The 27,722-nt window shown below is 38.7% G+C and overlaps 1 protein-coding gene across 2 annotated transcripts in view; it reads left to right on the top strand.

Annotated features, from left to right (window-relative positions):
• The first annotated feature begins 3,603 nt into the window (after nt 1-3,603).
• DCBLD2 (discoidin, CUB and LCCL domain containing 2) overlaps nt 3,604-27,722 on the top strand; it is a 106,346-nt gene continuing 82,227 nt past the window's right edge. For both annotated transcript variants that reach the window (XR_004299779.1, XM_032406396.1), the window contains exons 1-2: nt 3,604-4,185; nt 20,191-20,418. Coding sequence is in view for 1 of the 2 variants with exons in the window: in XM_032406396.1 (XP_032262287.1) it covers nt 3,978-4,185; nt 20,191-20,418 (436 nt within the window). In the remaining variant the exon portion in view is untranslated. The remainder of the gene's footprint in view (nt 4,186-20,190; nt 20,419-27,722) is intronic.

The following is a 27,722-nucleotide window of genomic DNA, read 5'->3' as shown; positions in this document are numbered from 1 at the left end:
ATGGAGTAAACAAACATAAATACATCCAAACAATACACATTTTAATTTCCTGGTATTTCATATATAACTGTCCCATGTGTTCCTTTCCTGAAGCCCTAGTCTTCCCCAGAGACTTCATCCAAAGCATTAATTTATTTACCAATGAGTGCAGATGACCATGGCTGCTACTAGTCCTAGCATATGTCAGTAAACTGTTGTGCAATGAAGACACTGCTCAATTTGTGTTTTCTCTGTTGGGCTTGTCCCCAAGGGAAGCTCTAAAACCCATATCTGTTTGAAACTCTGTAGGAAGGAGCTGGGACCTGGGCTTGCCTTGTGGAAGCACTTGAGCTTCTGGGAGCCTCTAACTGTTATGATGATGGCCTCCTCCAGACCTAACCATTTTGGGTCCTGATTAGAATTCCCAGTTCCTACCTAGCCCAGCCATCTGAGCCATGTGGGTAAAATGATTCTGGATAAGTATTGCTCCTATTGCCTCTGCAGATGTTAACCCCCAAACACACCCAAGTCCCAGAGGTAAGGAAGATGACTAAATTGGCTAAAGCAACATGCAGGGAGTGAGTAAGGTAAACCATAATTCTGCGTGATCCAGGCATTGTCCTAGAAATGAATGCCTGTGGTCCCACAAGGAGATTTTCATCATCACAGAGCAATCTTGTCATTGTTTTTGCAACTCAGTAAAGTGACAATGCTCAGGAGTGGGGAGGGAATAGGGACAGAAATAGCATCAACCACCTCCCACATCTGTGTTATACCTATAATTCCCCTAGACATATAGCACTAGGATCTCCAGAGATGTTCTCTAGCCAGACTTCCATACTCTATAGCACCAAAGCAAAACCCAGGAAGCTGAAGCATAGAAATATGGCAATTGTCATAGAGTATCAGTCACCAAGAACTTTTGATTTCACCTCTTTCAATATAACTCCAATTTGCCCCTTCCTCCTTCATCCCTTTCCTGCCACTGACCTCATTCAGGAGCTCTTCACTACTCTATATCCACTTTTAATCACCCTTTAAAATACCAGACAGTCAGTAAAACAGGGATGAAAAAATGTGAGTACTCCTACCTCTTACTTTAGGTATTTATAGTTGGCATCTTTTCATCCTGTGTTATCAAGGAGTAGAGGGGAGTATAGGCCAGGTTTTGCCTGTTCCAACAAGGCTTCTATCGCGCTGAGAGTTCACAGGTGAATCCTCTGGTCTGATGCAGTTCCATGTAGTCAGCAGAATGCCAGCCTGAGATTCACAAGACCTGGCTCTGTCTCCATTTCTGTGGCCTTAAAGTCATCATTCAGTGCCCTACGAAAGGAGTTGTCCAAAAAACAAGATGGGTTGTCTCAGAGAGACTATTACTACAAGTCTTAGTATGTGACTGACCGCTTGCCATGTTAGCACCTCATGTTTGACATGTCCAATACTGAGCTCATGAACTTATCTTCTACTTCCATATCCAACCAGACCAGTTCCCCTTATCATGTTCCCTTGCTGTGTGAAAGGCAATGCTTCTGCCTAGAAACCTGAGCATCTTCCTTGACTCTTCCTTATTCCCCACATCTAATCAGTCACTACATTCATAAATATCCTTCATGTCAGTTTCCCCTGTCTAAGCCCACTGCCCCTGCAGTTCAGGTTCACTGTCACTGCCTTTACAAGTCACTGAACCAGTCTCCAGATGAGCTCTTCCTGGCTTCCAGTTTTGCTCTCTCTCCAATCTATTCCCCACCCTCCTGCCTGGTTATAAAATTTGCCTGAAATAAAAATTTGATAATGTCACTCTTTCTTAGAACCCTTTAGCTGTTTCTCAGTGTTATAAAAATAAAATCCTGACTCCTTAGCCTGTCTTAGATCTTGCCCCTATCAACTTTTCCAGACTAGTTTTCAGCTCCTCCTATCAAACCAGCAGTAGTTAACCCCATCGAGTTCCCTCAACAGGACTGACCCTGGTGCCTGTGAGCTAGCCTACTTTGCCTGTAGCTTCAGACCACTTTGTCTTTTTATTCGAGAGGAAGATCACTTTCCTCACTTTGTCTTTTTATTCAAGACTCAGCTGGAGTTTCATACTCACCATAAAGGGTTCCTTGAACTCCTTCCACTGTGGTACTAGTCTATACCTCCAAAATGGCACTGACAGCAATGATCTTGTTCGCCTCCCCCACAGAATGTAGGCTCCTCCTGTTGAACTTCTTATGTCCATTGCCTACATTAGTCCTATAGCACAGTAGGGTCTAACAGACATCCAATAAATGCTTATTGAATAAATTTGTTAGAAGAGTTTAATGCATGAGGGGTTTATAGTGGAGTTGAACAAGATGACCTTCAGAGTCCTTTCCAACTCTTAGCTTTTCATTTGAAGATACCAGTCCCTTCCATGGTTTTGAATAGCACATCCATTTATTACTCTTACCCATAACTTCAAGGCACTCCTCAACCTGAGCTTTAGACCAAAATGTCCACCTGCCTGTTATAGAACTTCGAATACTGGCTGCTGAGTGAGCATCTCAAATTCACTATGTCCAAAATTAATTCACTTGCCTATACAACCTGATTCACCTTTCCAGTTTTCTGTATTTGTTAACGACACCATCCTCTTCTTGGGGGCCCATATGAAAAACATCCAGGATGGCACCTTTTTCCTAAACCAGTCACTGCCTACTCCTGTGGATTCCCCTTTCCCAAATACCAGTTGTTTTTGTCACTGCATTTACTTACAGTCTCCATCGAATTGCTCGTGACTCTAATTAGCATTTGTTGCACTCTTTCATGATGTATTTCCATCTCTGTACCAACACTAGATCCTGGAAAGATTTCTGTATTATGGCTGTAAATCCCCCAAGTCTCAGCATAACGTTTGCAAACAGATAGCAGGTGGTCAACAAATCGTGGTAGAATGGCTGAATGAACGTTAGGATGTTAGGTTTAAACTGCTTTGGGGCATGGATCTTGTTACATGCTTTTTTTTTTTTTTTTTTGGTCCCGCCCCCAATATAGTAGATATAGTAAAAGGCATAGGAAACAAGAAATACGTATTTTTATTTTTAAAAATTGAACACTGTATTTTTTTATTTTAACTCGGAGTTGCTGCAACAACTGGCTGTAGTTTTAATTAAAAAAAAAAATACGCTCTATTTTTTTGTAAAAGGTTTCTTAGCCTCAGCTCCCAGCTAAAACCATCCAGGATCCTGGCTTCCCACCCTTTCCAGTGGCCTGATGTGAGGCAGGGGAGGAGTAATGAACAAGCTGGGCCTGAGAAGCAAGGAGAGCGGGATGGGGGAAGTCCCGGAAGTCACTGACCAGAGCAAGCGGCTGCCGAAGCGACATCAGCTTCGGCTGCGGTCCCAACAATAACAGGCGCGCGGGCGGGGCGGGGCTGCCGGGGGCCCGAGCTTGGGGGCGGAACCCGGATTGGGGGAGGCGGGTGGGACGCTTTGCTAAGGCTGCAGGGGATTGGAGGAGAGAGATGAGGGGCGGTTGAGCTCAAGGAGTGGGCAGGGGAGCTAACGGGCCGACCGAGGAGAGAGCGTGTTGATTGGGAGGCGCGGAGGGAGAAGGACCGGAGCCAACTGGGGATTGGCCGTGGCGGGCCGAAGAGGCGTGGTCAATGCGCGCCAGAGGGAGCGCGAGGGAGCGGGCGGCTGGTCTGCCTGCCAGCTAACCGGAGTCCCGGGCGTGTGCTGCGAGCCGGGGTCGGGTTGAGGAACGCGGTGCGGGAGGCGCGTCCCCCTAGCTCCTCCGCAGCCGCCCTTCGCGGCTCGAGTACCCCACTTCCTTCCCTCTCTTCTCCTGCGTTCTGGTCTGGGGGTCTCGGGGCAGGGAGCTGAGGGAAGGAACTAAAGAGGAGGAGGCGAAAGCGGAGCGAGGGGCAGAGAGGGTCCCGGCGCGGGGCATAGCGCGCGCTGCCTCTCGCTCTCCCGCCGGAACCGCCACCTCCTCGCCCGGGGCGCCCGCACTATGCAGGCGGACTGCCGGCCACCGCGATGGGGAGCCGGGCGGTGGTGAGAGCCGGGCGCAGCCCTCACCGTCTCCGAGTCCGGGCCGCGGCCGCCGCCCCCGCCCGGGCCGCGCTACCCCTCTCCCGCCCTCTCCCTCCCCGCTCCAACTCCTCCTCCTCCTTCCCCATGCCTCTGTTCCTCCTGCTCCTACTTATCCTGGTCCTGCTGCTCGAGGACGCCGGAGCCCAGCAAGGTGAGTGGTCCCCGGGGAATGCGCGGCGCGCGGAGCCCCAGGGACGGTGGGGGCGCAGGGGGAACCTCTGGGATGTCGGGTCTCCGGGACGTGAGCCGAATCTGCAGATGCGCGGGGGAGGTGCGGTGCGCTTCGGTGCCTGGCCAGACCTGGCCCAGCACTCGCTCGCTGGGTTGAGTTGCAAAGGTGGGCTCCGCCTGTTGTCCCCCGAGTTGGCGCGGCTTTACTTTTTGACAAGGCCTTTGGTTTTTCTGAAAAGAGAGAAGCGAGACCCTGCTATGAAGGCCTCCGTTTTGGTATTGGATTCTTCTGGGGAAAATCTTTGGGAGGAAAAAGAGAAGTTTTGGAGGTGCGACCCCTAAAGTTAGGCTACACTGATGGACAGAGTAGAGAGGCAAGATAATTACATAGCATCTTAAACCAATTAAAGGCAAGTGGCGATAATTGCCTTTTGTGAAAAGTGCTCAAGTTCAAAAACGAATGACATTGATTCTGGTTAGCTTTGAGTCTTGGATTCTGGACATGCCCTTTATGATACCTTACTGTTATTCCTGTTGGTGGTCTGGATTGCCTGGGTCAGACAGTCTGACCTAAGGCAGCGTGCTGTGTTCCCAGATGGAGCATTCCGAGTTGAAAGGGTAAGCCCTTCCAGAAAGTGACAAAACTTTTTTTCCATCCACAGCCCTTGAAATACCTATTTCAGAATTGAGCAAAACTGTTTATTGAATAATCATCATAATGGAAAGAGAATGCAAGGCTGATTCCTCCTCCGCCCTTTAGTACTATTTTCAGGCAGCGAACCGCAATTTTTGAATCAGTTTGGCATCAGTTATTGAACACATTTTTCCATTGCATTTCCTTCTTTATTGCAGTGAGAAGGATATGGGTTGGATTGTTTCTTATTGCTGGGAAGATTTTTATTTTAAGTTGATCTCCATGTTTAAGTCCAGCTGAAATGTTGCTCTCATATGGTTTTCAGTAAAGTGTGGAATCATGGCCATAAGCCTGTCATTATGAAGACGCTGAAACTTTGACAGGCATGTGGAAGTACAATCTAACAATAAAAAATATATATATTTGGCAGACTAATCTCTTTTAGCTCTAGGCACATTTCTACATAGTGTAACTTAAAATTTAGATGCTTGGCATTCAGGTTTTTAGTTAGATCATCATCTTAAATAAATTCTTAAATTTATTTTTAAAGTGTGAAATCCTTCCCCCCATTGAAGTTTTAGACTGTATGCTTGTATTTTCCTTCTAGTAGAGAAACAAAAAATAACAAGAAGGCTTACATACGGCCAGCACTAATTGGGACTGACTTTGTGGCAGGCACATTTCTAAGTGATGTATGTGTATTAAGTCAGTTAATCCTCACCACACCCATCTGAGATAGTGTTATTCCATTTCAAACATAGAGAACTGAGACACAAAACATATAAGGTATCTTGATATGAAAGGAATGTAACTTCATAAGCAGAATACTGTTTTGCTTATTTCTAGACTGAGAGTTTTTGTATCATGTTTTTAAAAAAATCTTTGAACAGTATGGAATCAGTTATATGTCTCCCCACATGAGGCAGTTGCCTTAATTTTCAGAATTTCTCGAACCTGGCCTAATTAACATGCAATATTATCTTATTTTCTTTCAAGGTGTAATTTCAGTTTTTAGCACAGCATTAACAAATATATGGTCTCTTTCACAGTTACATCTTATATAAACAGTGTAGATTAAAACAAATAGAAATGATGGTAATTTAAAAGACCTCTGATTTCTCGTTCATTTAAGTTGATTGGGTAAGTTTTGTTAAGTCATTTAATTTCTTTGTACCTCAGTTTTCTACATCAGTGATATGAGAATACATACCTATTTCGTAGCCTAACAAAAATGAAATGATAGTACATAGGAGTTTTGTAAATGGAAAAGCGTAATATAGCTATAAGTGATTATCATTATTAATTTTTAGTTTATGAGGTTGATAAATAAGAACCAGTTAGGTATATATCACTGGAAACTCAGGAATTGTGTGCGATTTCAATTCCCTAATTTTTAAAAATTACATTTTTTACCCAAAGGACCTTGATGCAGTCTGTAGTGGAATTGCTTTTCAACCAGTCTTAACTGATCTAACAGACATATGCTTCGGGTTCCATTGGTATTCCCTCACCTAAGCTGGAAAGAAGTCTCATTTCAAAATGAGAACCAGTGTTTTAAAACACCTGTAGAATTTTTAATAATGGGAGTGTCTACATATTGTAGTGTTAAGTGACAAACTGGAGTTTTTACTTTATAAGAAGTCTTAGGAAGAAGACTGAAAAGAAATAATAAAATAGTTGTTGTCTTTTGGTGGTAGAGTTATGGGTAATTTCTGTATGCTCTTCCAAATTTTCTGCAGTTAACATATAGTCAAAATATAAGCTGTGAAAAATTTTTTTGTGATATTTAGGTTTTTCTTTCTTTAGCCAGTCTAGGTAGAAATGCATTTAATGTATATGCTAAAGGAGAACTGTGCTTCAGGCATTTTAAAAAATCTTTCAGACATCATTGTGAAGTAGCAGAAGATGTTACTCTCATTCCAGTTACAGTTGACCCTTGAACAACACAGATTTGAACTGTGCTGATCCAGTTGTATGTGCCGATTTTTTTTTCCAATAAATATAATAGAAAATTTTTCGGAGATTTACAACAATTTGAAAAAACTCGCAGAAGAACTGCATAGCCTAGAAATACTTTTATGATATTGAAAAAGTTAGGTATTATTATAAGAATATAGTATATAATACCAGTAACATACAGAATACGTGTTAACTGACTGTTACCTGTAAAGCTGGTCAGTTTTCTGGTCAGCAGTAAGCTACCAGGAAAGTTTTGGGAGAGTCAAATGTTATAGATGGATTATTGACTATGCACGCGGAGTCAGCTCCCTTAACCCGTGCATTGTTCAAGGGTCAGCTATAATGCTATATACATAGCTATTCCTGAGCAGATTTTCTGCTGACAGAGTGATTTTTCTTTTCATTTGGCTCAGAATAAAATTTATCATTGGTCTGAAAATTTGTCAGCCTTTCATAACAGAGATGTATTTTAACCAATATTGTTTCATTTACTTATAAATAGATTGTATTTCCTCACATTTAATTGTACTATGATGGTGTTTTAGATACAGCTTACATTTTTATATTTTTAAGTTCTAAGTTTGATGTTGAGTTCATCTTCAAAATCTTTTTATTGTTGAAAGCATTTTTTTTTCTGTAACACGTCTGAAAAACTTAAGTTGGTCAAATTTATCATGCTGATTGTATGTTTGCTACTGTAATAAATGTATTTAATAGGAAGTTGAGAGTCTACTACGAACGATTCTGTGTCCCCGATTTACATGTTGACTAGAAATTTGTGTCCCTTCATCTCAGGAGCTCAGCTTCCTAGTTCATGTCCTGGAGGGCTTGGCTGCCTTCTGGGTTACATTATTATGTGAATGTGGTAAAATATCGGGGAATTAATTTTTACAATTTATTTTTTAAGATTTTATTTATTTGTTTGACAGAGTGAGAGAGAGAGCACAAGCAGGGGGAGTGGAAGAGGGAGAAACAAGCTCCCTGCTGAGCAGGGATTCTGATGTGGGGTTCAATCCCAGGACGCTGGGATCATGACCTTAGCCAAAGGCAGTCACTTAACCAACTGAGCCACCCAGGCACCCCAATTTTTACAGTTTATTAAGACTGACTTGTTTATGCCTATTAATATGAAATACTTGTGAAGGTATTGATTTTTATTTGCTAATAAATCTATGAAACCAGTCAAGTTCATTCTTAATCATTCAATTTCACAATGGTGTCAGAACTGATGTGTGGGGAAAACTTGTTTTCTGTCAAATAATGCCTTTATTTGGTTGTGATGCAGGTAAATAGTTTTTCAATAATATTTGTGAATTGTCAGAAATGGACACATCTCCCTTATGAACATTTGTAATTATTTTTAATATCAACATTAGGTTAATTTAGAATTTTCAGTTGTTTTTTCTTGGTCCGATAAAACATTAGGCCTCTTACATGTAGTTTTGTTCAGAGGCAAAAATCAAAGCATCCTTTTTCTGCTATATTTCTGATTAATTTTTCCCAGTGAAAATTAGAAATACAACATAAATTCCACATGTGCTAATGATTAGGTTTAAAATCCACATTTTTAAAACTTGTAAATGAAAAGTTAATTGTAAAATTATAGGTCATTGATTTTAGGTATATTTCCGCGAAGCGAAGAGGAAATATTATTTCCCACTGGAGATGGTTAATAATTCTGTCTGAACATCTCAGCTTCATTCTAGAAGACCAACATAAAAACAAAACAAAACAAAAAAAAAACCTTAAGATCGTGAAATTGGTATAAGTGAAAGTACCAGTGCTGCCATGAAAATGACAAATGAATTAATTTCCAAAAAGAAATTATGAGATTATAGTATGATGAGGAAAGGCTACATGTATATAGAGACGGTTTTAAGTTTAGGATTATACTTTACAAAATGAACCTAGGATGTGAAAGCTCAGATGGTAATATTGCGCGTTAATTGAATGCATGCAGATAGTTTCCATTTGAAGTTCTTGATTAGTTGGAAGGATGTAGAATGATGACATAAAATTATTGGGATTAGGAAAAGCTTCATAGAGATAGTGAAATGTGATTGTTGAAATAAGAAGTGAGACAACTTGGCAGTTTTTCTTGTGTGGCTCATGGATTCAGTTTACAACCTTACCACGGCCTTGCCACTTTATTTTTTAAATATTGTACAGATAATTATAGTTGTTCAAAACCAAAAACTTAATTGATAATTACCCACAGTTCTACCCCCTAGTCTATCAACTTACGATTTTTATGTTTCTTCCTATTCCATATTCACACACCTACATAAAAATCTTAACATGGTTATAATTTTAGTCGTTTGTGTTTCTGTAGACATACTGTGTTGAAATTAATTGTGTAGGCTAATTTAAGACACACAGCATACTTAAAAATACAGCAAAAAAATTCAAAATGTAAAAATTCATCATAAGACATTATTTATGAAGTAATTATTGTTTGGAATTGCTATTACAGTATTTTCTTTAGTCCATTTGATTAAATTCTTCATTTAGGGTGGGATCTTTAAGAAGGTATTTCAGTTCAAAATAATAGCTTAGAAACCTACATAATGTTAATTTCCCAGATCATTATGTGGATTAAATCAATATAATCCACGAGGACAGAAAATACAGATATCAAATAAACTAGTATTTAATGGATGCCAGTTTCCACTGAAGCAAATGGGATAGTGGGGTGATCTTAAAAGTTTGCTAAAATATTACCTACTCGATTAGCCTGCACTCTGAAGGATATGTAGTTGGAAGAAAAATGTTGATTAGCTAATTGAATTATGGGGAAGACCGCCAAAGTGCAGCCTCCCTCAGCTGCTTTCTCAGAGTGGGCCAAGTTTCTTGCGAGGCTTTTGTTGAGCTGGTTGCATGCAAGTGTGCAGTCAAAACTGAATTGCTTGGTTGATCAAAGAAAAGATGCTGGTACTGTTTATCATCCTCTCGTTAAGAACTTGCAGCATAAAGTACCAGCTCTGAGCTGCCAGGCATGTGTGCGCATGTCAGTACAGTCCTGAGACATCTAGAGTAAAACATTGTAATTGTTTATAGAGAACCTACAGTCTAGTTGGGGAAATAATTATCTTCAAGTTGAATTATAGATAAAAATAAGCAAGGGAGGTTGCTTATTGCTGTGGGTTTGAAGGGAAGAAGAGCCCACAGGAAGTAGGAGAAGCCTTGCTGATAAAGTGATTTTGACTGAGTGAGCTTTAAAGGATTGATAGGTTTGTAGTCCACAGGGAAGACAGACATTTGAGAAGTGAAGATCACAGCATCAGAACAGCAAGGAGTCAGGAAAGCATGGGAGTGTAAAAGCCTGTCCTGGTGCAATGAGTAGCAAGACTCCAAGCCCCTGGTCTTGGCTTCCTGCTTCCTTCTTGAGCCCCATGCCTTGCTCCTGCCTAATAATTGGGAGCAGATATTGGCTGGTTGGTTACTGCTGGCCATGGTTCTTAAGTACTGGGGTCCTGCCTTCCTGGACCCGTGTGGCTGGCAGCCTCTTGATCACCTGTACGATACAATCCTAATTCCTTTGCATATTATACATGTGATTTTTTTCACAGTCTGGTCTCTCCCTTCCTCTCAATCTCATACCAGCATCCCTCAACTTTTATCTGTAGTTCATGTGTAAGACTGAGCTACTTTTTATTGCTCTAAAGTATAATTTCATGTGGGTTTGTGTGTGTGTGTGTGTGTGTGTGTGTGTGTGTGGTTTGTTGTTGTTTTTTTTTTTTTTCCTTGTTCCCTATACTGACTTCTTTACATATGCTATTTTCTCTACTTAAAGAGAAAGGGCTCTTTCTTTCTTTGCATGGTAAATTCCTAATCTTCCTTCAAAACCCATCTTGGGTATTATCCCTGAGAAGAGTTCTTTAACCATCATCACACACTCATCTCCAGACGGGACTTTTCAGTTACTTCTTTTCATTCATTAATCACACTGAATATAAGATATTTATTTGTCTTGGCAGAGAGTTTACTCATTTTCTTATTTCTAATACTTAGCATGATGTCGGTCATTCAAAAAATGTGAATCAAGAACCCATTTCTGGAGGGAAGGTGCTGCTCCAGCTACATGATTTGATGTTAGTCTCTGGGCATCTGCACACGCTTCGTGCTGTTGTCGGTTGTCTCCTCCTCACAGTGAGCAGTCCAGGCTGGGCTTCTCAGTGTCATGGGAGTAGAGCCCCCTCTTGAACCTTACTACCTACTTGCTCAGGGCCTAACATCCTGCCCAGTGTTTCCCAGCTGCCCTCTGGGAGGTAGACTGCTTTGCTCCCTCAGTGAGAGGAGTCCTTCCACTAGAACTCTGCACATGGCCATGGTTTCTTCTTAGAAAACACTGCTGTGCCCTTCTTGTCAGATAGGTCATCTTTAAGAACAGTAACAGCTTAAATCAGTGTCAGCAAGTTGGGTGTGCTCCTTTGCTCTTTTAAACTCTGATTTAGATGGCCACCTCTGGTATTACCAGAGTTCCCCCAGTTGTGGTTCTGGTAGTTGCCTGCCTCCTTTTTCTTTGACAGCTCCAATTCCTGGAGAATGATCAGGTAGTTTCAGTCATCTGGTGTCAGAGGAAGCTAATGGGAAATGAAGGCTGGAAAGATCATTGGGAACGCGATTCTGGAGGACTTTCTGTTGGGGGGCAGACAGAAGTTTGTACCTGAAGTATTAGCAAGACATCATCTTAGGTTCCTCTGCCTTCACCCAGTGCATTTGTCTACCTCTGGACACTTTCTCATCCCAGCCTCCCAGGTCCCTCATCTCTTTGATGCTCTTCCCCTTGCCCTTGACAGATCCCAAATGTGGCTCATGTGCCAGTCCCCCCTGTCTTCTCTGATTCTGGATAGCTCAAGGTTACTGGAGACAGTCATGTGGCCATTGTGCCTAAATCTACACAAATGAGGTCTACTAATCAGATCTCCAGTGGGGCTTACCACTCAGCAGGAGCACTGTGACTGCCCCACTTTGTAGAGCTGAACGCCTGCCCTGCTTTGCATCCCTGCACAGTGGAGCTGCCGCCTGCCTCCTTTCCTTCTTCCTAAAACCAGCTCTTCCACTTGTCCAGAACTCTGCTTCATCAGGGAATGTAAGTTAGGTTTAGTATAATTTAAATTTGAGTGGTGTTTTTGGCTCCGTACCTGGAGTCATGCTCAAAATACCACTGGCTCCTGTGCATCGTTCTTCTCAGCTGTCTGCTTTCTAGTACCTTATATCTCTGCTTTTTTCAGTGATGAACTTTACAACAAGTCGACTACATCTGTGCTGTTCCTTTTCTTGGTGTCTGGCACACAGCGAATACTTGTTAAATGCTGATTTCCTTGCAGCCTGGTCTCTGCTCCAGTGAAAGTATCATTTAAACTGTCAGATTTTTTTCCTTTTTGGTTTTGGCTTGTGTTTACTCTGAAAAACTGGAGCGCTTTCTTTGTCTTCACTATTTTATACTTTGGTGGACTATGCAAGTACGGAGACTTTGGAGTCTGACACACCTAGATTTAAATATTAGGCAAGGATATCTCCTAATAGAACTCACCTCTCTTTCTAGAATGTGTGAGGGCTGGGATCAAATCTGTTTGGGTAGTCAGTAAATTTTTGGTGAGTGAATCAGTATGAACAGAGGTGGTTAATATATAAGTAGATGACAGGTTTGAGGATTAGGAGAAAGGTTGGAGACTTTGTGGTAACTAAAGTCGGAGTAGGGAGATATCCCTGGTAGAATACACAGGATGGGGGAAGACCTGAACAGCAGCATCAGCAGTCAGTATTAAGAAGGTAAGTCCATGAAGATGCAGGAGAAGTTGCAATTAGTTCAAAGAACTGAGCCAGGGAAGAAGAATTTTAAGGAGGGAGGGAAGATACAAAGAAAGGAAGGAAGGAAGATGGGAGGGAAGGAAGGGTCAGCAAAGCCAGATAATATGGAAAGATCACAAATGATAAGGGTGGAAAAGTATCCATGGACTTTTGGCAGCTTGGAAACTGGCTGCCCTAGTGAATAGTTTCATTGGTGAGGTAGGTCTGCGTTTCCTAGGGCTGCCATAACAAATTGCCACAAATCTAGGTGGCTTAAAGCGATAGAACTTTACTGTCATATAGTTCTGGAGGCTAGAATTCTGAAATTGGGGTATCAGCAGGGCCATGCTCTCCATCTGAAGATGCTGGGGGAGGATCTTTCCTTGTCTCTTCCTAGCTTCTGGCAATTTTAATCTTCAGAGTTCCTTTGCATCATTCCAACCTCTGCCTCTGTAACATAGTGTCCTTCCTGTGTCTGTGTTCAGATTTTCCTCTTTTTATAAGGACATCAGTCATTGGATTAGGGTGCACCTTAATTCAGTATGACCTCATTTTAACTTGATGACATGTGCTAAGACCTTGTTTCCAAATAAGGTTATATTCATTGGTACCAGAAATTAGGACTTAAACATAACTCTTTGGAAGGGACACAATCCAACCCATAGCAGTTTGGAAGCTGAATTGCAGTGCATTGAAACTTGTGAGCACTGGCTGTTATACGCAACTAATGAATCATTGAACACTACATCAAAAACTAATGATATACTACACAGTGGCTAACTGAACATAATAAAAAAAGAAACTTAGAACAGGAGGCAAAGAAGTAAGACATCAATTACGGAGGCTAGAAGAAATTTCTCTTAAAAGAAAGGAAAAGTGAGCAAGAAGATGGTAGTTACTGGGGGACACTGGTGGAAAGAGTTTTTTGTGGTATTTTGTGATTGCTGTTATTGTTAGCGTTTTATGATTTGTTAAAGAGCAAAACCTAGGCAGCACTATAGAGCTGTTTTACTGGTTATAATTTGCAAAAGAGGCAAAATTACACCTGCCTTGCAAATATAAAATGAACACATGTCAAAGATTTTATTCATTCATTAATGAGGGAACCAGTAAGATGTTAAATCCTGTCCAGAGAATATTTGAGAAACTAGGTTTTTATAATCTTAGGATATGATTGCTAGATTAGATGGCTAAATCTCGTTAATGGGCCAATAGGGTCATAAACAGTAACCTTTGGAATTATCTTTTCAACTGTACAGAAGTGATCTACATTTCTACCAGACAACAATCTATACATTAACATGTAACCGAAACTGGGACTGTTCAACAGTGATAAATAGCAAGTCCAACTAACTACCTTGCTCTATAATCCTTTGGCAGCTTTTGGCTTCTGTGACATTTAAAAGATGTGCTGCTCACCTTTTCTTTTTTTTAACCGATTTCCAAATATAAGATGGTTTTTCTGACATATTTATCAGAATCTGTGGAGATAGAGAGGGGGACCTGAGAACCTTTAATTAGCCCTTAGGTGATTCTAATGTTGACAAAATCTGAGAACCACCGAGTAAAAGAATACTGAGTGGCTTTGGGTGCCCATCTGAGACTGGCACCTATCCCCCTGGACTTTGTGATTTTTTTTTTTTTCCTCAGTAGTGCTCAGCTCTTTGGCAAAGAGAGATCATATGATCCAGGATTGAGGGTTTGGCAGGCAGATACTCAGGAAGGGCACAGTGGCTAGGAAGTAAGGTATCCGGAAGAGATAGTTAATACTGGACATGAGGTCCAGGCTGGGTAGGGAAAAACATAAGGCCAGGACAAGATTAGCAGATGGGGAGAAAAGAAAGAAGTCAAGTTCACAGAAAGTATGTGGGTATAAGAGCACTGAAAGGTCAGGAGACTGACCAGCAGAATGAGACTTTAAAGTTTTTGAGTTTTCACAGGTGGATGGGAGTGTTTCTAACAATGGCAAAAAATAAAGTCCAGGTTGTGCTCCTGAGAGAGTTACTGAAAGTAGAGGTCATCAGGGAGAAGATGAATGACAATTACTTTCTCATAGATTTATACTTTTCACAAGACACTGCGCTTGAAACTTTAAAGCTGATGTAAATTTCCACTGGACCATTGTTCTGTTACTTTAGGTTGTGGCCAAATGCCCTGTGTCTACATGTGATGGGCAAAAGCCTTTCTGGTCTTTTAGGACTGTACTAGTACCCTCAAACAAAGCGTCTTTATTGAGCGCATTATTCTAGGTTAGGCCCTCAATACTAGGTGTTTTCATACAATATCTCATTTAATTTTTACCCTATGTGTTTGAATTGTTAGTATCCCCATTGTACAGAGCTGCGGTTTAGCAGCAATAAATAACTTCTTGAAGGTCACAGTGAATGGTGGATAGGGCATTTAAATTCATTCTCTTAACTCCAGAGCTCATTTGCTTAACCACTATGTTCTAAGTAGGGTGTGTGCTTGGTGGGGGTTAAAGAGGATTTATACATCTCACATTCCTTCATGTAATTCAATTTTGTAAATTACCACACATGCAGAGAATAGTTTGAGCTTAAAAAAGAATGAAGCTGGGAGCTATTTCTTTTTCTAAAAATTGCCACAGTGACCTTCTTTAGGCTTGCAGAGCATATCCATCTTATGTAGTATTTAAAATAAAAAATGAGTGAAATTAAAGTAGTCTGAATTATTTATTTGAGATTTGTAGTGATGCAACTTTAAAAATCTTATAAGACTGATAATGGTACTTCAGTCCAAAAATTCACAGTGCTAAACATGGCATTAAAAATCTTCATTGTAGGGGCGCCTGGGTGGCTCAGCCGTTAAGCGTCTGCCTTCGGCTCAGGTCATGGTCCCAGGGTCCTGGGATCGAGCCCCGCATCGGGCTCCCTGCTCCGCGGGAAGCCTGCTTCTCCCTCTCCCACTCCCCCTACTTGTGTTCCCTCTCTCGCTATGTCTCTCTCTGTCAAATAAATAAAAAAAAAATCTTTAAAAAAAAAAAATCTTCATTGTAGCCAGATGAAATAGGATGTATTAATTCTTGCAAGTTATTCCTTTGAGTGCCTTTCTACTCTAAAATACTTTTTTTTTCAGTTGATTTATTATAAGATCTCACAGATGCAGTATAAGATGTGACAGAAATGACACTTATTTAGAGGAAGTATAGTCAGACTCACCTGTTGACAGTGATAAAAAAAAAAATCCTTGAAAGCTCACTGGAAAAATATAAACTGTTCAGAGTTTATAATGATTGTAATGAAAGTTACATTGCTCTGCATTTGTGGCATATTTGTGCATTCGTGTTTGGTATTGTTAAAGTATTTTTAGAAGTCACGCAGTGTTTAGAGTAATACAATTCAATCATTAAGATAATTTATATTACATATTAGTAATGTGACTAAAATATGGGGGTGGCTGCGGGGTCACATGTAATCAATATCACGAGCATGTATTTATTTAAAAAAAAAAAAAAAAACAATTGAAGTTTAGAGCAGCCTAAAATAAGAATGTGTTCTTTGTTGTATTAATTCATTGTTATTTAAATGTTTAATGTTCTGTTTTCTCTAGGGTTAAGTAGTTTAAAAAAATATTGTTATTTTCCTGGAAAAATACCAAAATTTGTATCTGGCTTAACATATCTGACCTTAGCCTCTTCAGAGGAAGTGAACACATGTTCTATGAGTAATCCCCTAGATAAATCAGCAGCCAAACAAAGGAGCAGTAAGATCAAATTCCAGTGTTTCTTCGCCACTGAAATAAAACTGAAATTCAAAAATTACATTAACAGGCTTCTGTCTTTTATGGTCAGTTATACTTTGGTGGAGACCATCTAGAGGAGGAGGAGGAGGAGGAGGAGGAGAAGCTGACAGTGATGATGGTGTTGATGGTGTTGGAGAAGGAGAAAGATTTGGTGATGTTGGAGTTACTGGTGAGGGCGCATGGATTGGTCCTAGGATAACCATTGTGAAAGTTATTTTTCCTGTCATAGTTATGCTGTCTTTGTCAATTCTGCCTTGTGAAAATGAATAATGGTAGGTGGTGTTGCCTGGTCACAGGTCATTATTTTTTCCAAAGCATACAAAGATAAGCAGAAAATTTGGAGACTTAACTCCTGACTTTATTAGCACCCTTTTTCAAACCCTAATTTTAAGAGCTGTTGACCCAGAAAAAAAATTACTCCAGGGCTGTAGACTAATAAAAAGGACCTTTTCTTTCCTTTAACTTCCATTTACTTGTTTTAAAAATTGGGAAGTGAGACTCAAACTCTTTAGTATAACTGCTGACCGTGGGAGGAAAGTATTCCTTAGGCTGTACCCTAAGTGGACAGAACAGCATTATTCTTCAGGCCAAAGGAAACCCGGCCAAGAACTCACTCAGGTCTTCTGTCTGAGATGTCCTGGCCTTTACTGTAGGTCAGCCTTCTCAACCTCAGTACTACTGACGTTTAAGATCGATCATTCTTTATTCTGGGGGTGCTGTCCTGTGCACAATGTAGGATGTTTAGTAGCATTCCTGGCTTCCATCCACCAGATGCCAGTAGTAGCCCACCCCCTCAATTGTGACAACCAACCAAATCTATCTCCAGACATTGCCAAATGGGACGTAAAATTGCTCCCATGGGAGCTTCCGCATCTCCCACATTTGAGTACCACTGTCTAAGTGTATTAGGTGATTAGCTGATAAAGAATTTTCTCCAGATTTTAGTTTTACTTTTAGATACTTTGTCATTTTAAGCATTGGTACAGACAGGATTTGCTTTTAAGAACTGAAAAACTGGAAGCACATTTTCTAATTTAAGGGTAAAAGTGAGGACAAGGTCTTCTTTGAGAGTTCAACATTATGACCTTTGGATGCCTAGTACAGTGTTTTCCAGAGTGCTGGTGGGGACCCTTTAGTGGGTCGGGATTATACATGCAGCAGTGTATGGGATCACAGTGTAAAATGTATTTCTTACTTTGGAATAACTGAGAAAAACATTTGAAAACTGCTGGCCTAGTGATGATGTATAAGCCCAGCCTCCCCTTTCAAACTGTAATATTCTAAACATATTCTTCATAGCAGTAGGTGTTTATCCAGGCCAGCTAATCTATTTATCTTGTCAGGTTAAGCTTATCAAATAGTCTTGGAAGTATGAAACATTCAAACTTGTTCATTGTAGTAGTAGATTTGAGACTTTCTTTTAACTTCGGTTTCTGGTGCATACCATCTTTTTTGCTAGGGGGAGGAAGCTCTGAGCTCCATCACATATTTTAGAACATTCTTGGCACGTTACTTGTGGACTGTTCATGCCCTCCCCCTACACAAGATGCTGAAAAAAGACAGCTCCATTTTAATTGTTTTCTTCATCAGCATGCATGCAAAGGTCCTGTTTTTCATCAGTTAGTATTTATTTTGTTAACTTGTAGAAATTATGCTTTATGGAGGAAAGGGCAAGAAACATTTGTGTATTTATTGACAGTCAAATATGAGCATAAAGACGTCTAAAAATTACTCCTAACACTGCTTGTACTCTTTTTGTAAAATTCATTTTAAAATGGCAACCTTAAGTTAAGTAGTGGCCCGTGGGGACTATATTAGATGGGACAGTCTGCCATTACTAAGTCATGAATTCAGCTGTTAATGGGAAATTCTTGGCTTCCTAAAATCTATCAGCACTTCCAGCCACTTAAAAAGCTGCTTTAGTTTCTATTCACTAAAGAAAATACATTTATATTTTGAGTTATTTTATTTCTTCAGTGGCTACTTTTCAAAGACTTAAACATTCCAGAAAGCACATTTTCATCTTTTTAATAGTAAGAGAACATTTCAGACTAGTTTCATAATGTTAGAAGTTTTGTCTTAGGGGATAGTATTTTTCTCTAAGGAAAAATTTTAATGATTATTCAAAAGTTATTTTTATTACAATTCATTTGTGTTCACAGTGAAGGCTTTTATATCCCTGTGTTTCTAATTTAGATGATATTCAGTAGAGATATTCAAGGTATTTTCATCATAGTTTCAGGGAAAATTTGAGTGTTTTTTTTTTTTTCTTCTGAGTTGTATAACACTTAAGTTTTATATTTGCAGATCAGTGGGTGTATCACAAAAACTCACATGTTTATTTCATGGTGCCTTTATATATTATTGAGTGACTATGCCTAATTTCTATGTGTAGAATGAAAGCAGGTGTAGAGATAGCAATGTTGCTCAAAAGCTGAACTTTATAGATGTTTGTTTAGGAAGCTAGATTGCTAGTATTGACCTTTAAAAGTGGGCCAACAATACTAGTAGGGATTTGAGAATAAAATTTCTTGATCAGAAAAGGATATGAAGTATTGTCATCATAAGGTAGGTAAGTAGTTTTTCCTTTATTAAAGTGAGTTTTGAGACTGGTTTGAAATTACTTTTTCATTGGTTCATGTACAGTTCCTTATACATCCAATTAGTAACTATTTTGCAAATACTTTCTAGATTATTAACTTCTTATTCACAGGCTTTTAAAGCTTTCATTCATCTGTTCTAGTAAATGGTATCAGCACTGAACTGTTCTTAAAAATAATAATATAATAGAAAATCCTTTTACAGCTGTCTGTATCCATATTGACTTTAAAACTCAGCACTGTCACTTTTGATAGTTTTTTTGTGTAAGTACTGAACTATTCCAGAGGTGATTATAAATGGCTGTCTTGAAGGAAAAAAATACTATCATTTTAGTACAGTGTCGTCTTCCTTTTAGAAAGAGATTCATTTGAATCCCATCATTAAGGAATGTTACATGGTACGGTTGGAGCAGCAGCTGAAACTTCTCAACACTGCATCCTCTTCTAGGTGCTCAAACACCAGATTTAATGATAAAAGGAGGATGCAAACAATACTATGTTAAGTTCCCTGAGTTCCCACAGTGAAAGAATTCTGGAACAGATAATGCTGCTACCAAGATATGAAAGTTATTTTTCCTAATCTTTACCAAGTCATTAAACTGTTATTTTTTTTCCTCGTCATTCTGTAGGGAAAAAATGAGGTTTTTGGAGAAGGACTACTAAAAAGTCAAATTTCAATAGAATGTAAAATTAGTAAAATTAAATTTCATTAAATATGGCTTTAATGCCTTCAAGAATGAATGCCTTGAAATACTGTAATATGGTCAGTAATCTGTGCAACGTGTAAAGTGTTTTTAGATATCCTCCTACTTCTCACAGATTTTAGAAGGGTTTGTGATAAATGGATGAAGCTGATCACATACTTTTATTTTTATAGTTTACATTTACTTTGAACAATTACTATGAACTGACACTCTTTTAAAGATTGGATTTATTATGCTATGTATATAAATTTATTGCTAAGCTATGTTTACCTCTGTTTATTGAGGTGGAAAGCTCTTTGAACTCATAAGGGCAATCATTGATTATTTTGAGCGTACCTGGTTTCTTTTGGTTCCTATGAGCAGATATACTAAGAACTCTGCCTTCCTTTCTATCTTGTGTAAGGAAAGTGTTGGTGGTATAAAACATCTGTCATACATATTTTAAAATTTTCACCAAAAAAATCCTGATTATTTATAATGTTAAAGATGTAATAATAATTTATCATTCTTTTAACTTTTTTTTTTTTTTTAAGGTGACGGATGTGGACATACTGTACTAGGCCCTGAAAGTGGAACCCTCACGTCCATAAACTACCCACAGACCTATCCCAACAGCACCGTTTGCGAATGGGAGATCCGTGTAAAGATGGGGGAGAGAGTGCGCATCAAATTTGGTGACTTTGACATTGAAGATTCTGACTCTTGTCACTTTAATTACTTGAGAATTTATAATGGCATTGGAGTTAGCAGAACTGAAATAGGTAGGAAATTTTCTTGTAAATGTACATGTAATACATCACTGCCCTGAGTTTTAAAACTAAAACAATTTTTGATACTTACATTAAATAACTAGGCTATATAGGATGATAGGTAGGAAATTATTTTGTGGATTATGTGTGGAAATCTCAAATTTGAATCTTTTGGGAAGAGAAGATTCTTATCTGTCCAAAGAAGCTTGTTGGTACTTTTGCAACAAGATGCCACTCTACTGCTTCTAAGAAGGAGGATGTTAAGTATCTCATTTTTTTTGTTTTTTTATAATCATTTTATTTGCAATTAAAGAATATAATTCATACTCAGGAGGCAGTATATCATGGTGATTAAAAGCATAGGTTTTGGATACAAAGTGCCTGGTATCAAATCCTCACTCCGCTCTTAGCTTATGTGTGATTTTGGGCAAGTTACCCGACCTGTTTTTTCACTTGTAAGATAGGGAATGAACTAATAACATGTAAAGTGCTTAGAACAGTCCATAACACATAATATGTGCTTACTAATACTGGCTGCTATTGTTGTTATTCTTAGCTAAGATTAGTGGTTCTCAGTTATGGCTGCATATTAGAGTCACCTGGAAAGATTTTTAATAATACTATATACTAAATAATACTGTATCCCCATCCTAGACCAGTTGAATCAGAATTGATTGGGTGGGACCCACGCCTCTGGAATTTAAAGGCTTCCCAGGGGAATCTGCTTTGTAGTCATGTTGAGAATCTTTGGCTTAGAGATCAGTCCCTTAGGCTTAAAGGTGGAAAATGTCTAAGACTGTTTGGGTGAACTAACATCATACAGTAAATCTTGAATTCTCCATGAGTTAATTTGGAAACATTTATTGGTACTAGTGTATAAAATATCTTTTAGAACTATAAGTGGAACCCAGTATCTTTTCTGTAAGCATGATGTTCATCCTCTGGCGGCCTCCTCTCCATATCAAGTCAAATGCTTCATCTTGTCTCTACGTTTTGGCCTCTTACCTATGAGAGAAAGAATTCCTGGCCAGCTTCTCTTACTGCCGATTGATAACCTCTGTTGTCTCTCAGTCAACTCTTAATTAACCTGGTAGCTTGATCACTGTGTGTATATTGCCATGAATATATGGCCTCAGATAAGCTTTTAGGAACTCAGATTGCCTGAGGATCTAGAAACCACTATAACACTAATAGAGGGCAACTGTATTAAACGGGTGATGCAGTAGGGAGTAAACAGTACCACCTAAGCAGTCTTGTAACAGCAGTGAAAAAAGGTGAGCCACAGTCCCATCAAGCCCTTAGCAGTTTACAGGAAATAAAGGAGCTAGAGAAACACGTTTTATCAACCATAAAGACCATCTGTCAATAGCATTTTTTAAAAAAGGAGAGAAGTAGAGGGAATTGTCATACTTTTAGGAGTTACATCTTCCAAAAATAATGTGTGGACCTTGTTTTGATCTTGATTCAAGCTGCAGGAAGACATGTTAAGATAATCCAGAGAAATTTTAAGAGGAATCGGGCGTTCAGTGCTAGCAAGAGTGATTGTTTTTGGTGTGTGAATGTTATAATTATTTTTCTTTAAAAATTTTATTTATTTGTCAGAGAGAGATCACAAGTAGGCAGGGAGGCAGGCAGAGGGAGAGGGAGAAGCAGGCTCCCTGCTGAGCAGGGAGCCCGATGCGGGGCTCGATCCCAGGACCCTGAGATCATGACCTGAGGCGAAGGCAGACGCTTAACTGACTGAGCCACCCAGGTGCCCCTATAATTATTTTTTTTTAAGATCTGGTTTGTTAGAGACATTCTGAAGTTCAAATCTAATATACTGTTGATATTCTTTTGTACTTTGCTTTTCCCTTACCTAAGAAGGAAGTCATTCCAACAACAGTGCATAGACATAGCCCTTAATTCTTTTTACAGCTGCAGAGAACTCCACAGTATGGAGGTACTGCAGTTTATTTAACCACTCTTTTGTGTACAGGTACTTCCAGTATCGTGCAGTTACAAACGGTGCTGCAACAAATAACTTTATGCAGATGTATTTTTGTATTCTTGGAGGTGTAGCTTCAGAACAAATTCCTGAAATGCAACTATTGGTTCAAAAGATAAATGTATATATAGCTTTGTTAGATATTACCAGATTCCCCTCTACAAGGGTTATGCCAACTTGCATTTCCATTCAGCAGTGCATAAAAATGCCTGTTTCCCCACAGCGTTACCAGGGTGTGCATCATCATGCTTTTTAAGTTTTGCCAACTGATAGGTGAGAAATGGTATCGCAGTATACCTGTAATTTGCATTTCTCTTAGTATGAGTGATGTTGAACATATTTTTTTGTATGTCAAAGGTTCATTTTTTTTTAAACAACTTTTTGTGTCATTTGCTCATTTTTCTGTCATGTTTTTTTGGTCTTTGTTTTTCTCCGGTCCTAGGAATACTGTTACTATCTTTTAGTGATAGTAGCCTCTATGTGATACATACTGCAGACAGTTTCTCCTTGTTTGACTTTGTTTATGGAACTTTTTTTTTTTAAGATTTTATTTATTTGAGAGAGAGCGAGAGAGAGGGAGGGAGCATGAGCAGGGTGAGGGGCAGAGGGAGGAGCAGACTCCCCACTGAGCAGGGCTCGATCCCAAACCCCAGGACTCCGGATCATGACCTGAGCCAAAGGCAGACGCTCAACCACCCAGGTGCGCCCCTATGGAACTTGTTTATCTGGTTTTGTTGCCATGCAGGTTTTTTTCAATGCAGCAAATTTATCACTTGTTTGCATCTGGATTCTGAATCCTAATTGGAAAGCCTCTCCTTACATCCCAGTTAAATATAAATTTACCCATGTTTTCTTCTAGTACATGTATGTGGTTTCATTTATTTTATATTTAGATTCCTGGTCCATTTGGGGATATTCTTTTGTATGATACAAAGTGTAGATCTAATTGTATCTTTTCCAGATGACTAGTCACTTGTCCTAACACTATGCATTTAAAGGTCTGCCTTTGCCTCAGTGATTTGAGATACTGACTTTATCATATACTACTCAAGTTCTCTACACACTTGGGTTTATTTCTGGGTTTTCTGTTGTGTTCCACTGGTCAATACTCACATAACCAAAACGTCAGTTTTAATGATAGAGGCTATATAATGTGTTTTAATGCCTAGTCTCTCTTTAAGGATGTTTATTTTTAGTGTTTTCTTGGCTATTCTTGCCTGTTTATTGATCCATATGAAGTTTAGTTATCAATGTGTCCAACTTCATAAAAATGTTTGTTGGTATTTTTTATTGTGATTCATAATTTGTCTTTGTTATGTTGAGTCATCCTATTCAAGAACAAGAGCTGCTTTTTTTCTATTCAAATCTAATTTTGTTGTTTTCAAGGGTGTTTTGAACTTTCTCATGTAAATTTTACACATTTTTTTTGTTGAAGTTGTTCCTAAATATCTTCCCTGTTGCTATTGTAAGTGGAAATGTTTTGGTTTTGTTTGTTTTGCCATTGTATCCTCTTACTGGTCACTAATTTTATCAAGACTATTGATTTCTATATGATGATTTTATATCCTATTTTACTGGGTTTTTTTTTTTTTTTAAAGATTTTATTTATTTATTTGAGAGAGGGAGAATGAGAGACAGAGAGCATGAGAGGGAGGAGGATCAGAGGGAGAAGCAGACTCCCTGCTGAGCAGGGAGCCCGATGTGGGACTCGATCCCGGGACTCCAGGATCACGACCTGAGCCGAAGGCAGTCGCTTAACCAACTGAGCCACCCAGGCGCCCTTTACTGGGTTTTTTTAATTCAGTTTTATCATTCACTTTCTAGGGATTTCTAGGTACACAGTCACATCTGCAAATAGAGATAGTTTTACTTCTTTTCCAGTTCTTGTGCCTGTGATTGATTTATCTAATTGCATTGGCTAATATTACCAGTCATTGCTATGTTAATCCATAGTGTAGATGGTGGGCATCTCTTTCTTGTTCCTGATCTTATGGAGGTGTTAGCTCAGGCTGCAATACCATATACTGGATAGCTTAAACAACAGAAACTTATTTTCTCACAGCTTAGAGTCTGGAAGTCTGAAATCAGGGTGTCAGATTCAGTTGCTGCTGAGAATTCTCTTCCTGGCTTTATAGACAGCTACTTTATTTCTGTGTCCACACATAGCAGAGAGAGAGAAGGGGTGAGTTCTCTGGTCTATTCTTACAAGGACACTAATCCTCTTGGATTAGGAGTTTATCATTATGACTTAATTTAACCTTAATTACCTACATTAAGGCCATATCCCTAAATATGTTCACATGGAGTGGAAGGGGTTTCAACAAATTAATTTTGGGGGATACATAACAGGAAGTATTCCTTGATTTCTATTTTCTTGAGTGTTTTTCATTAGGAAAGAATTGGATTATGATAGAAAGCTTCTTTAGCATCTGTGGAGATGATTATATGTTTTTCTTCTGAAATCTATTTGTATGGTGGATTATATTAATGGATTCCCTAACAGTGAACCAACTTTACATTCCTGGAATGAATATCCCTTTGTTGCATCATTCTATTAATGTGGCATTGGATTCTGTTTCCTAATAATCTATTTAGTATTTTTATATAAATATTGATAAGCAAAAATTAGTGTATAATTTATTTTGCATTGTCCTTATAAGGTTTAGGTATTGATGTTACATATATAAGTGCAAAGATTTCAGAAGTTTTCCTTCATTGCTCTGGAAAAATGTAAGAGAGTTTTTGAACAAGTTGGTATTTGAAGGTTTCACTCTGTGAAAAACCATCCAGACCTGATGCTTTTTTTGGTAGGATAGGTCCTATTATTTTCTTTTTCTTTTTTTTTTTTTTTTAAAGATTTTATTTATTTGACAGAGAGAGACACAGCAAGAGAGGGAACACAAGCAGGGGGAGTGGGAGAGGGAGAAGCAGGCTCCCTGCGGAGCAGGGAGCCCGATGCAGGGCTCGATCCCAAGACCCTGGGATCACGACCTGAGCCGAAGGCAGACGCTTAACAGACTGAGCCACCCAGGCGCCCCTCTTTATTTTTTCTTAGGAGATTGATCTCGTTCAGATTTTATCTTTAAGTAGTTCAGTTTTAGTAAGCTCTTTGCCTAATAAATTACCCAGTTCACCTGGGTCTTCAAGTTTATTTGTAGTGATGTCTGAAAAATAGAATTGTATGGTTTTTTTTCCTAACGGTTATTTCAGTGGTTTTTTCAATGGTTATTTCCTTCATATCATTTTTGTTTTGTTTTGTTCATTTGTGCTTTCCCCTTTTTTCCCTTGATTGTCAGCAAGTGGTTTGCCTATTTTGTTAATTTTTTTCAAAAAATAAATCAGAAATGATTTATTATATTTAGATCTATTCTATTTTCTCTACCCTATTAATTTCTGTTTCTAGTTCTGTTATTTCATTTTCTTCATTATGCTTGCTTTGGGCTTATTTTGTTATTTGTTTCCTAGCTTTTAGCAAAGAATTTTAATTCATTTGTATTTATTCTATCATTGTTATTGATAAATGTGTCTAATGCTTTGAGGTTTACTTTGAGTACATCTTTAAGACTGATATACCACAGATTGATTTATTGTATCGGTGTTTTTTTTGGAAGTCTAATTTTGTTTTGTATTTCCCTTTTACTCGGTACATGTTTATTATTGGGTATATAGTACATAAATAGATTTGCAGTTGGAATACCTTTCTTTGCTAGTGTTAATAATTTTTACTTTTATTGCGTTGTGGTCATAAATATCTCTATGGAGCTTTCTAATATTTTCTGCATAACCTAACACAACCTTTATTATGAATGTCCCATGTATGCTTGAGAAGGTTTGTTCTCTAATATCAAGATGTTCTCTAATATCAAGATGTAAAGTTTGATAGTCATTCAGATCTTATTTACTGATTAGATTTGCTATATCTTTATTCTTAACTACTTGATCTCTTATTGGTATGTCTCTTTTTTTTCCCCCTTGTTTTTCTTTAGGTTTTTGCTTTTATAAAGGTGTTCTTAGCTGTAATATCTTTATTTTAAATTGTGACTTCCAGGGGCGCCTGGGTGGCTCAGTCGGTTAAGCGTCTGCCTTCGGCTCAGGTCATGATCCCAGGGTCCTGGGATCGAGCCCCGCATCAGGCTCCCTGCTCGACTGGGAGCCTGCTTCTCCCTCTCCCTCTGCCCACCGCACCCCCCCCCCCCTGTAATCCCCCTCTCTCTCCCAAAAAAATAAATCTTTTAAAAAAAAAAAAAAAAAAATTGTGACTTCCAGCATTAAAAAGTTCCTCCTTTGTCATGTCTAATACTTTGAGTTTGAATTCTCTTTTTGTCTGACAGTATCATCTGCACATCCTCCTCCATATCTCTTATTGTCTTCATTTGCCTGGTATACCTGCCTTTGCTCCCCCTTTATTTTCAGCTTTTGTAGATCATTTTGTTTTGGGTGTGTTTTTTGTATGTAGCACATTTTTGGGTCTTACTCTGTGAACCCAGTTGAAAATCTTTTTTATTTTAAATAGCTGAGTTAAGCCCATTTGTACTTATTTATAAAACTGAAATGTTTTGTCTCAACTCTGTGTATTTTAAGTTACAATTATATGTATTTGTTGTGCTTATTTCTTTACATTGTTTTCTTTCCTTCTATTTTTAAATTTATTTAAAATTAAATTTATTTAAGCTTTTGGAGCTTAATAAGTCTTATAATTTTGTTCTAAGTGTTATCTTTCAATTTTTACTTTTTTAAATGCCTGTGATCCCCTGTTGTCTTAATCTTTACTGTCTGATTTGTCTATTTTTAATGGTGTTAAATCCCACCAATTGTCTGTAACTCCTACCTATTATATAACATTCAACGAACTGTTTTACTTTCCTCTTTTCTTCTCCCTTCTCTCCCTATTTTTACTGTTAGAACATAAATTCATAACATGTAGCCTACATCATATAACATCTTATTCTTCAGCCCATCCCTAACTTTCCTAGATCTGTATTTAAAAATATTAAATGTTCACACTCTGTCTTTTTGCCCAAGTTCTCCAGTCATAATGTGAGTGGATGAAGTTCATCTTGGAATAGACTGATTCCTTAAGCAGGACTTATGGGTACAGAATTTCTTGCATGCTTAAAACTGCTTATTTTAAAAGTTTTATTATGTGGAGACTTGAGGGACAGCTTGATTATATATAAATATGTCCTTTTTGATTGACCTATTCTTTCTTTGAGTTTTTGTTTTTAAATACTCTTCCATTATTGCCTGGCTTTTTATATTGTTTTTCGAGAAGTTTATTTACCTTTAAAGTCTTAATAGTGTTATAAGGATATGTGTTGAAGGTGATCAT

The sequence above is a fragment of the Phoca vitulina genome, unplaced genomic scaffold (genome assembly GCF_004348235.1).
Source record: "Phoca vitulina isolate PV1807 unplaced genomic scaffold, GSC_HSeal_1.0 scaffold8, whole genome shotgun sequence".
NCBI lineage: Eukaryota > Metazoa > Chordata > Mammalia > Carnivora > Phocidae > Phoca > Phoca vitulina.
This window is presented reverse-complemented; position numbering and strand designations above follow the sequence as displayed.